The 12,093-nt window shown below is 39.7% G+C and overlaps 1 protein-coding gene across 1 annotated transcript in view; it reads right to left on the reverse strand.

Moving 5' to 3' along the window:
- Positions 1-12,093, reverse strand: part of LOC123251842 (protein FAM47E-like) — a 106,628-nt gene that overhangs the window by 6,910 nt on the left and 87,625 nt on the right. Inside the window, exon 7 of the mRNA XM_044681167.1 lies at positions 4,485-4,611. Within this exon, the coding sequence (XP_044537102.1) occupies positions 4,485-4,611 (127 nt within the window). The remainder of the gene's footprint in view (positions 1-4,484; positions 4,612-12,093) is intronic.

Genomic DNA, 12,093 nt, shown 5'->3' on the forward strand with positions numbered 1-12,093 from the left:
GTGCTCAAATAGACAAGTTTATTAATGCTTTTAAAAACAAAAGAAGAAAGAAAAAGAACAAAAGTCCAAGTAATGTTAAGAATTTTGACTTTCAAGGAAAAAGACAAATTTTGGAGAGGATGTGGAAAAATTGGGACACCAATACATTCTTGGTGGAGTTGTGAACTGATCCGAAACATTCTGTAGGACAATTTGGAAATAAAACTGTACATTATCCTCTCTTTTATTATTATTTTTTTAGATTTAAATATTTTATTTTTTAGAAAAAATTTCCATGGTTCCATGATTCATGTTTTTACTTTCCCCTTCATCCCTTCCCCCCCCCCCCATAGCTGATGCGCATTTCCACTGGTTTTAACATGTATCATTGATCAAGACTTATTTACAGGGGGTAGCTGGGTAGCTCAGTGGATTGCGAGTCAGGCCTAGAGATGGGAGGTCCTAGGTTCAAATCCAGCCTCAGACACTTCCCAGCTGTGTGACCCTGGGCAAGTCACTTGACCCTCATTGCCCACTCTTACCACTTTTCCATCTAGGAGCCAATACACAGAAGTTGAGTTTAAAAAAAAAAGATTTAAAAAAAGACTTATTTACATATTATTGATAGTTGCATTGGTGTGGTCGTTTCGAGTCTATCTCCAATCAGGTCCACCCCGAACCATGCGTTCAAGCAGTTGTTTTTCTTCTGTGTTTCCACTCCTATAGTTCTTCCTCTGAATGTGGCTGGTTTTCTTTCTCATAAGTCCCTCAGAATAGTCCTGGGTCATTGTATTGCTGCTAGTACAGAAGTCCATTACATTCTATTTTACTGCAGTGTATCAGTCTCTGTTGTACATTATCCTCTTACCCAGCAATGCCACTACTAAGTCTGTATCCTAAAGAGATCAAAGGAAAAGGACCTAAATGTACAAAAAAATTTATAGTTACTCTTTTCATGGTGGCAAAGAGTTGGAAATAGAGGGGATACCCATCAATTGAGGTTAGATAAGTTGTGGTATTTGATTTTGCAATAAGAAATGATGAGTTTCAGAACATGAACTTACATGAACTGATGTAAGTGAAATGAGCAGAACCAGGGGAACATTGGACATGGTAACAGCAATATTGTATGATGATCAATTGTGAATGACCAAGCTATTCTTATCAATATGAAGATGCAAGACAATTCTGAAGGATTTATGGTAAAAAGTGCTGTCTACCTTCAGAAAAAGAACTGATGGAGTGTGAATATTGATTGAAGCATACTTTAAAAAACTTTTTTTAGGGGGGCAGCTGGGTGGCTCAGTGGTTGGAGAGCCAGGCCTAGAGATAGGAGGGTCCTAGGTTCAAATCTGGCCTCAGACACTTCCTAGCTGTGTGACTCTGGGCAAGTCACTTGACCCCCATTACCTGCTCTTACCACTCTTCTGTCTTGGAGCCAATACTGAGTATTGGCTCCAAGATGGAAGGTAAGGGTTTAAAAAAAAAACTTTAATTTTTTGTTTTATTTGGGGGAGGGTGGGTCTGTGTTCTCTTTTGCAACATGGCCAATACAAAAATATATTTTGTGTAACTGCACATGTATAATCTATATCAAAGTGCTTGCTTTCTCAAGGAGTGGGAAAGAGAAAAATGGAGGAAGGGAATTTGGAACTCAAAAATTATAAAAAAATGTTAAAATTATTTTTATACATAATTGAGAAAAAATAAAATAAAAGCACTTTAATAAAAAAGAATTTTGCCTTTCTATTCATATATCTACACATTTCAAAATGTAAATTGTAGAGGTAGTCAGGATAATGCTTTCCCCAACATTCTGAATCCTGATATGATAGAAACAGTTTGGAAAAAAAAACAACAAAACTACCCACTGAGGATAGATTTAAATTTTACTCCCCACTTCAACTGTTACCAACTAACCTGTTTGAGTGACATTTTTTTTTAAACCCTTGTACTTCGGTGTATTGTCTCATAGGTGGAAGATTGGTAAGGGTGGGCAATGGGGGTCAAGTGACCTGCCCAGGGTCACACAGCTGGGAAGTGGCTGAAGCTGGGTTTGAACCTAGGACCTTGAGTGACATTTTAAGTCAGAAGGATCTGGGCTCAAGTTGTGCTCAGATCATAGGTATCCAGAGTTCAGGACTTCTTAACCTAAAACCTACAAATGCCTTCAAGGAGTCTATGAACTTGGACGCAGGGAGTGGAATCACGTCTTTCTTTTTACTAACCTCTAACTGAAATGAAATATTTCCTGTTATAAAACATTCTGAAAAGGTGTTCTTAGGTTTCACCAGACTGCCAAAGGGGTTCCTGGTACAAAAATGCTTAAAACTGTTGGCATCAAGAAGTTGGGAGTTTCTATTTCAAATATTTCTTTTGCCTCTTCCATTTTTCCTTCCATGCATGCCTATGCCTCTGTCCCATACCGGTTATGTGCCCAAGGGCTACTTACTTAACCTCCCACTGCCTCCGGCAGGAGTTCAAGTCTGATGGACCCCTTCTTGGAATAAGATTCTTAAATACATAAAATAAAACACATGGGATTACAAAAGGAGCCAATTGTATTAAAATACAATTATCAAGATATTTTTGAAGTTTGTGATGTAACGTATGTGCTTTCTTTGTTCTTTTGCTGTTTTTATTCAGCCCTTCTCCCCCTTCTCCACATGAGAGAAGACATTATCTGACTATATATATATTTCATGTTTCTACTTCTCAGTTCAGTTATTCTTCAAATATTAAATCTGTAGCTGGATACAATGTTCTCTTGGTTCTATTCATTCCATTCTTCACTGTCTCACATAGTTCTTTCTAAGTTAAAAAGAATCTCTATGTCTTATGGCACTATATATGTATATATATATATATATATATATACTTTATTGACACATCAAATGACAAGATAATATTTAAATGGAAGCAAGTTAAAGTTAATTATTATTTTTTTATATCATATCAGTATGAAGACCATTGTTGCTTGGCTAAATTTAGTAAGACCATTTCAACCATGGAATATTCTTTGACAAGGCAACAGGAATGTGCTGAACATCCAATCAATTTTCAAATGTAATATGATATGAAAATATCTCTGATCTCTATTCGTGACAGTCACAAGCAGTGCTAATACTATTGTGGTTTGTCACCTACATTTATAATTGAAGGCGATATTAAATTTCAGTTAGAGGTCAGTGGAAAAACCCCCTCAACAATCCTGCATTTTTGTTTTAACCTTCCAAGTTCTCAGACCCACTGAATTCTTGGTCATCTGTAGAATCCAGGCTAAGAAGTCCTGCTCTAAGAAATAGTCATTTCCAAGTCAGAGACCGGTTGCTGTGAGTTTCTCACAGTGATGAAATCACCAAAAAAAAAAAAAAAAAAAAAAAAAAAAAAAGGATCACCAGCACCTGTTAGTTTCTATCTGCCAGCACTGCAGATTCTCTGACTTCACATGGTAGGATGGACAGAGCCCAGAAATAAACCCTTCCTCTGAAGAGTAGGCACATGGGGGCTGCCCTGGCTTCAAATTTCACAGAGGCATTCTCCAACTCCAAGCACAAGCAAGTAACTTTGCTCATCCTAATTCTGGAACAGGCTTCCGAGCCAACGTCCCTGATGCAAAAAAAAAAGAAAAGAAAATCCCCAAAGGAAAATGGTAAAGTCTTCGCTCCCTAGGACATTCAGTATGTCACAGGACATACCACAGACTGTGTGACTGTAGGAGCTTCCCTTAAGTCCCCGTGACCTTCCATCATAGTTTAAGACAGATCTGTTGCTAAGACAAACATGCCTTCAACAGAAAAACAAAATCGTGGCAAGCATGAAACCCAGGGGAGGACACACATATACATACATACCCCCAAATATGTATCTATATAGATCTATACATTTATATATGTACATATATAAATAAATATCCAGTTGGAAAAAATGGCTATTTACTATTTACAACAGAGAGATGTTGGATTGTTTTAATGAGTTAAATAACAACAATAGCTAGCATTTTTGAAACATAAAATTAGCAATGCACTTTACTCATATCATCTTACTTTATCCTTACACCCTGGGAGTAGGGCCTATTATTATCTCCATTTTTCAGATAAGGAAACTGAGGCAGAAAGCGGGTAAGTGACAGTTCCAGGTTCACACAGCTACTAAGTGTCTAAGGCAGGAATTGAACTCGGGTCTTCTAGACTCCAAGTCCATGACTTTCTACTGCATTATCTCACCACTTCTCTGAGAGTAAGTTATCTGAAGTAGGGGTAATAAGTTATCTGAAGGAGAATTTGAATCCAGGTCACAGTCATTCCACAATCTTCTATGTGCTGTGTCTTCGACATTAATAGCTAATTCTCATATCACCAAGTAAAAACCAGATTATGTTAAATGGGTGCTCTAATCGACAAGTTTATTTAATGGTTTTAGCAACAAAGGAGGAGAGAAAAAGAAATAAAGGAGAAGGAAAAATCCTGTTTTCTTTCTTATTTCTTATTTCTCATTAGCTTCCCCTCTTTTCATTTTGTTCTTGGTCTTGGGCGTCAGTTGCAGCTGTACCTGGGAATCCTGAGGGGAAGACTTCCGACTTGTGTCTGGGGAGAACTTATCATCCTTCTTGGCAAATAATCTCGAAAGGAACTAGAATCCCAACAAAAAGAAGCCCGCGTCAGCATTGGTTTGCAAATTTGGATCTTAGAGAGCGTACCCCCTAATTATTATCCCCTTCCCCACTCCATCCCACACTTGCACTTGCCTTGTCTCACTGAGGATGCTTTTATTGAACTGGCTGAAGGGAGAAGTGCCTGAGGCCACCCCCCCTTCCCCTCCCCATATTTATTTGGTTGCTAATGTAGTCAAGGAGGAAGAGTAAAAATTCCTTAGACAAACCTATTAGTCCATTTTGCATCCAGGCTCAATTTTGCCCAGATCACTCCTCTAATTGGCAGCCAAGTCAAGTGAGTAATGGTGGGGAAGGAGGCTGTGAATGGTTAGGAAGAAGATAATTACTGAGAGCTGGGTGGGAGGTTGTATACGTGTGTCTCTCTCTGTGTATGTGTGGAGGATGTAGTGTAGAGAGGCATACATAATAATGGAGAGAATATTCCTTATGGTGGAAAGAACTTCGGACCCGTAAGAAGACAGCCTAGTGGAAGCCAGCGTAACATGAAACACGAAAGAAGACCGAGTGTTGAGTGAGAGGCTCTCAGTTCCAATTTTGACTCCACTATTTACTATTTGTGTAATTTGAGCAAGTCACCTCCCCTTCCGGGGCTTCATCTGTAAAAAGTGAATAGTTGAACTAGGGGGCTTTTCTGGATCCTTCCAACTCAAAAGCTCGGGTGCTATGACCCTGTAGGCTGGCACCATGGATTTGAAATCGGGACACGTGGCTTCTCTTCTTGCTAGCCGTATCAGCTGATAGAGTTAGCCAACTTTAATTTCCTCGTATATAATATTGTATCTCTTCTCAGTGTTGTTGTGAGGAAAGGGCAATGAAACTTTAAGTACTGTTTAAGTGTGACTTACTGTTACATTTATATTTATACATATGTTTATATCATATTTATAATAGGAGGAAATAGAAACCAAATGCATGTTATTAGTGAATATGGCGCCTTCACACAAATATATCATTTAACATAATAGTTTCTTCCCTTTTCATAGTTGATATTTTATTGATTAAAAATATGGACCTAGGGAAAGCTAAAGCAGAAAAAGAAAAACATAGGCTGTTAGCACTAATTAATATTGACATAAAATATTGCATAAATAATTAGAAAAGAAGAAAAAATACATATTCAAAATTTTTTCCCCATTACTGTGTTGGATTTATACCAGAAATGCAAAGATGGTTCAACATTAGTAAAACTGAGCTCAATAGTTGTTGTCCTAGTGTTGTTTCAGTCACGTCCAACTCTTTGTGGTTTTCTTGGCAAAGATGCTGGAGTGGTTTGCGATTTCCTTCTCCAGTTCATTTTACAGATGAGGAAACTGAGGCAAACAGGGTTAAGTCCCTTTCCCAATGTCACACAACTAGTAACTGTCTGAGGCCCGATTTGGACTCTGGTCTTCCTAACTCCACACGCAGTGCTTTATCCATTGTGCTATCAATCTACCAACAGACCACACAATAAAAGAAATGATAAAAATAACATTGTTGTATAAATGAACACCTTCAAAAGGAAAAAAACTTGAATAAGCAGCTGGTGGTGATAGAAAGCAAAGCAGGCTAAACTGTCAAGGTAGTAGGAGTCGGGGAGAAACTCTCTTCCTAAAGGAAGGTGAGGCTTTTCTTTGAGCTCATTCCTTATAGAATGTCATATCTCAGGAGGAATATGGCCCTGCACATACTCCATCTCCCTCTACTGTATTGTATTCTCAGGATACTGTCACACTGAACACCCAGGAACAATGATAATAACAACAAGAACTTCTGTGGTCTTTAAATTTGCAAAGCACCGTACAAATTTTCTCATCCTGAGATAATTCTGGATAATACTGTTTAAGGAAACAATTGCCTTTAAAGTGGTCGTGGTTGCCCCAAAGCTGGAAAGATGGGATGCTGGCAGACTGGCTTGCCTTCTTTCAAACTTTTTATTAGGAAATGGTTAGAGTTAGGGAATAAATAAGGAGATTATCAGGCAAAAAGATCTCAGTTCTCAGGAAAGCACAGGGAAGGATCCTCAACACAATTTCAACAATGACCCTGTCCTAGAATCTCATAGCACAGTACTGACAGGCAGTAGAGCATCTTTCCATGGCTCTCTGCAGCTTCCTTATAAGTAGCTGAGATGCTTGGTGGTATTCAATGAAATAAACACGAATAGAACAGACTCCAATTGGGATGCTCTTATGCCTTTTTCTCTTCGCATCTACCAAGATCAGAAAGTCTCTACACTCCTCTACATCTCCATTTTTCTTGGCTTATACTTTTCTTTTTCACTTAACCATTCTAAAGACAAAGTCATTCTGGATAATATGTTCCTCTGTTCGGGTCTAAAACCTTTCAGAACTCAGGGAATGGTAGGCCAAAGACTATATCTAATCCATAGATCATACTCCGTCCTTTGCACTGAGTTCAAGACTAAAAGGTAGATTAAATTCCTCCCTGGGGAGAAAATAGTTTTCACTCCTTGCTTATATGAACAGTAAACATTGGTTCTTGAAAGAATGACGGTAATCACATCAACATATCAAGAAATTACTTTAGGATGCCATTTGGAGCAAATAGGTATCAATGGCATATGCAATAGCTATACCTCACTGAAGCACTGAAGGCTGTTTCAGTGACTACTTGCCTAAATTGTGTGCAAGATACATAACTAACATACATAAGAAATATAAAACCAGTACATGCATCTTCATGGAATACAAGCCAGGGAGCATAAAGGAAAAGCCAAGCAAATTAGCAATCAATTTTGATAGGTCTATAAAATAACAGGACAGTCTTAAGAATGAGTGTTTATGTGAATGAAGAAACAGCAATGCAATGTAAAACTAATAGACAACTAGAGCTATAGTACTTGTATAACATTAGTATATAATAAGCAAACATTTCAGGGCATGCAGTAATTAACATGTGTATCACTAGACCTATGCAAGGATTATATAACATAAATAAACATTTTTGCTTTTGTTCAGTTGTTTTCATTTGTGTCTGACTGGTCCTGACTTCTTTTGGGGTTTTCTTGGCAAAGATACTGCAGTGGTTTGCCATTTCCTTTTCAAGCTCATTTTATAGTTGAGAAAGCTGAGGCAAACAGGGTTAAATGACTTGCCCAAGATCACACAGCTAGAAAGTGTCTGAGGCCAGATCTGAATTCAGGAAGATGACTATTTCTGAATCCAGGCCTGGTACTCTATCCACTAAGCCACCTAGATGCCCCCATCAGAAGACAGACCTGAGTTCAGATCCCATCTTTGTTACTTTGCCAGCTATGTGACCCCTATCTGTGACTCAGTTTCCTGATCTATAAAATAAGGAAGCTATTGCATAGTTGTAGCATCTTAGGTTAATCTGGCCACAGGTTAAAATAGACTTTCCATGTTCCATTAGGGGATCTGCTTGGTTTCCATCCTCCCTTCCTGGCAGGGTTCCTGGTGGTACCCTCCCCTCTTGAGCTTCTTTTTATCTTCCCCTTATATTTTTGTCTTCCCTCTTTAGACTGTATGCTCCTTGAGGAAAGGGACTATCTTACTTTTTCTTATTTGTATCCCCAATACTTGGCACATAGTAGGTGCTTAAAAATGTTTGTCAAATTGAATTGGTATGCCAGAAACTGTGCTTATGTGTTAATGATTCAGTCTCCCAATCTCATCCAGGCTAGATCAGCTTTGCTCTGCAAGTTTTGCTGATTTAACCTTCCTTAGGCAATCTAGTGCTCCTAGGGCAGTGATGGTGAACCTATGGCACAGGTGCCAAAGATGACACATAGAGCAGCACGCTCTGTAGATACTCAGCTGCCTTCCTCCTCCACCCGACCTCCCCCAGAATTCATTACTAGAAAGGCACAGGGACTCAGCCAGAGCTGCTCCCTTACTCCTCTCCACTGTGCCCGAACATTTTTTCACATCTCCCACCCCTCTGCCCAGCAGTCCAGTGGGAGTGCACAGGGGGTAAGGTAGGTGGTTCACAGGTGGCAAAACTAGAGGGGAGTGGAGAGCTCAGGCCACTTCCCTCCCCCTCTCTACACTCTCTGAGGACATTCCTTGCTTCACCCGCCCCTCTGCCCAGTGGCCCAATGGGAGTACTTCCTCCCTCCCCTGTGTGGAGTAAGGTGGGGGGCATGGCATGTGATCTCTAACAGGGGCTGGCATGGCACATGGTCTGGGGGTGGGGTGGGGGTGGAGCCCTGCATTCCATCTCTAAATGATTTGCCATAACTGTCCTAGGGGTTCCTTATGAGAGCTGAATATAGTATGGATTAACTTAGTCCATTACAGCTCAGAACTCCTGAGCTCCAGAGATCCACCCACCTTAGCCTTCCAGAAGAAAAGATTGTAGGTATGTGCTACCATTCCTACCCTGTGCTTGTATTTTAAACAGGGATTAAGACTATGGCATTGAAGTGACTACATGGGCAGGCAATTCTCCTCTGTCTGGTCAAATTTCTGTCTGGAAAATGCTTGATGTGGTTTTTCTTGGAGAGATATAGAAGGGGCCTTCCATATCCCAGCTCTTATCTACCTAAACTTATCCCTGCAATAATGTCAAGATGGGATTAACTTTCCCCTATTCATTCCATAGATTTTAGCCATCAGGAATGTATACAAACCTACTTAATCCTTAAGTGGGGGAGGAGGTCTATGACTCACCTGTGCTAATGAGTGACAAATCAAAAATGACCAACTGCCCTGGCCTGGTCTGAACCAGGCAGGACTTCAGAGGCCCCAGCAAAGGAGGGGCCCAGAGGTAAATTAAAACAAGGATTCTAGCTATGAGGTCTTCCCCAAGATGAGGGGCCTCTCCAGAGGCTAGTCCTTTTAGAAAAAACTAGGAAAGGGAGTCAGTCTTTAACTCACCCATGTGGCAGTCCAAAGGGAAGCAGTCTGAGGTCTCAAGCCCATGCTGCTCCAAGGCCAAATTCAAAGGGGAAAAAGCTGCTCACAGGAAGTTAGCACCATTTTTAAAGACAGTTCTTTGCATCACTTCCTGTTCTTTCCTTCCACTTTTACGTGGACCAATGGCAGCTTTAACTTTGCTTTGGACTGCCCAGGAGGCAGTCAGTCATTTTTGATTTGTCACTCACTAGCCCATGTGGGTCATAGACCTCTCCCCCTTAATCCGTAAGTGGAGGTATATACATTCCTGATGGCTAAAATCTATGGAATAAATAGAGGAGAGTTAATCTCATCTTCACAATAACCTGTCCTAGAAACCTCCCTGTCCCTGTGCCCTTGGATTAAGTACTGTGGCATGATTTCTATTATACATAGAAAAAAGACAATTTGGTTTGGTAATTCCTAAAAAGCTAACACTATTTGGGGGACATTTGACATGGATCAGGTGAATACCAGGTATTACTGAATAGCTGGGAGGATCTGTGTAAAGGTCATGTGGGCTTCACAAAACAATATTTAAAGTGCTATGACTCAGAGTTACTTTAAGGACTAGAGAAAAAGTTCATGGTTTGGTATCTTGAATAAATAAATAAATAATGGATTGTTATATTTGAGTAGTAATTTTTTGTTCAGTCCAAATAAAAATCCAGAAGGATTGTTATGATCTGTGCAAGGAATGAGTCAAGACTCATGTAAATATTATACTGAATGAACAAACTGGTGTCAGCTATAGAAATCTGCCACTGTCTTTGGTGGGAAGGTGTTAAATTTTTTTTTTACAAGCATTTATTAGGCATTTACACTGTGTTGAACACTTTACAGATATCATCTCATTTGATCTTCACAACAATCCTGGGAGGTAGGTACTATTATTATCCCCATTTTACAGTTGAGGAAACTGAGGCAGACAGAGATTAAGTGACGTGTCCAGGATCACAGGGCTAGGAAGTATCTGAGGGCAGATTTCCTGACTCTAAATCCTGGACAATATTTACTGTACCACCTAGCTGAAATGGGACATCAGAATTGGTAACAGAGTTCTCCACTGGAAACACTGTAGTGGAACATTAAAGCAACAGTCTTTGAATTAATACATGTATCCCAGCAACAAGGTTATCTTGATTAATAGCTAAAGGACACAAACAGATCTGGGGAGGAGTGGGAAAAAGATTAATCACACATTCTCCAGACTGGCTTTTTTCATTGGCTTTTCCACATGCCTAGAACCCCATCTCCACCTCCTGGCTTTCCTGGATTCCTCAGGTTCTGAGTTAAATCTCATCTTCTGCAAGATGACTTTCCCAATCCTCCATAATCTTAGTGCCTCCCCTCTGAGATGATCCTGTTTAATCTGTCTATGTATTTTGTTTGTTGTTTGCAGGTCATCTCCCCCATTAGACTGGGAGCTCCTGGGGGGAGGGACCATTTTTCTTTCTTTGTATCTGCAGAGCTCGGCAGAGTGCCTGACACATAGTAGGCAATTGATAATCCCTACTGAAGTGGACTTGGGGAGAAATGGTAAAGTAACTAATAAATTAACAAACAAATGGCATTCATCTATCCAGTAGTACCCTAAAAAGCATATAGAAGGGACCAAGAAGAAGAATTCCATGCTAGTACCCATCATAAATATCAAGCAAGTAGGTCGACTCAGAACAAAGAGTTCGCTTAGAGGCCATAGAACCAGAAGAGCTACAGATGAGAGGAAAAAACTGTAGAGTTAATTAAATTAGTCTCAAAACTCATATTAGTGCCAAGGGTGGAAGTTGGAGTGTCTTGGTTTGGTTCAAGGCTTTGCAAGGTACCAAAGGAGAGAATACACAAATGAGATGTGGCCCCATCCTAGGTTCAGGCTTATCTAGAAAGCCACAGGCTCATGGCAGTGGATGAGGAAGGGACTGGTCATGGATCTCCTTCCATCCAACTCTCCAGACCGCTCTATATGCTCCAAGCTTGGCAAGAAGAGGCCTGAGGGGGCACCGTAGAATTCCTGCCCACCAGCCAATAAAAGACTTTTGGTCACCAAAGACCAGGACCTCCCGAGCAATCACTGCTGACAAGAAACAGAGGATATCTAAAAGAGAGTGGGAAGCAGGCTCATCCCATACTTTGGTGCACTTGACTGAAATGCTGACTGATTATCCATCAAGGGTGTATTAGAGTTGGGGAAAAGGGAAAAGCATATGTGAATGGGGTTATAATCATCTAGTTTAATCATTTAATAAATAAGAAATATATTTTTAAATATAATATATTATAATATAATATAAAATAAATAAAAATGTAATAAAATAAAATATATTATAATAAATCAAATAATAAATAAAAAATAAAAATATTAAAAATAGAGCAGCGAGGTGGCACAATGGATAGAGAACCAACCAGGCCTAGAGACGGGGAGGTCCTGGGTTCAGCTCTGGCCTCGGATACTTCCTAGTTATATGACCCTAGGCAAGTTACTTAACTCCATTCATCTAGCCTTTGCCCTTCTGCCTTAGAGTTGTTACTAGGACAATAAGTAAGAGTTTTAAAAAACAAAATAATTTTTTGTAGTACCGT

The sequence above is a fragment of the Gracilinanus agilis genome, chromosome 6 (assembly GCF_016433145.1).
Source record: "Gracilinanus agilis isolate LMUSP501 chromosome 6, AgileGrace, whole genome shotgun sequence".
Taxonomy (NCBI): domain Eukaryota; kingdom Metazoa; phylum Chordata; class Mammalia; order Didelphimorphia; family Didelphidae; genus Gracilinanus; species Gracilinanus agilis.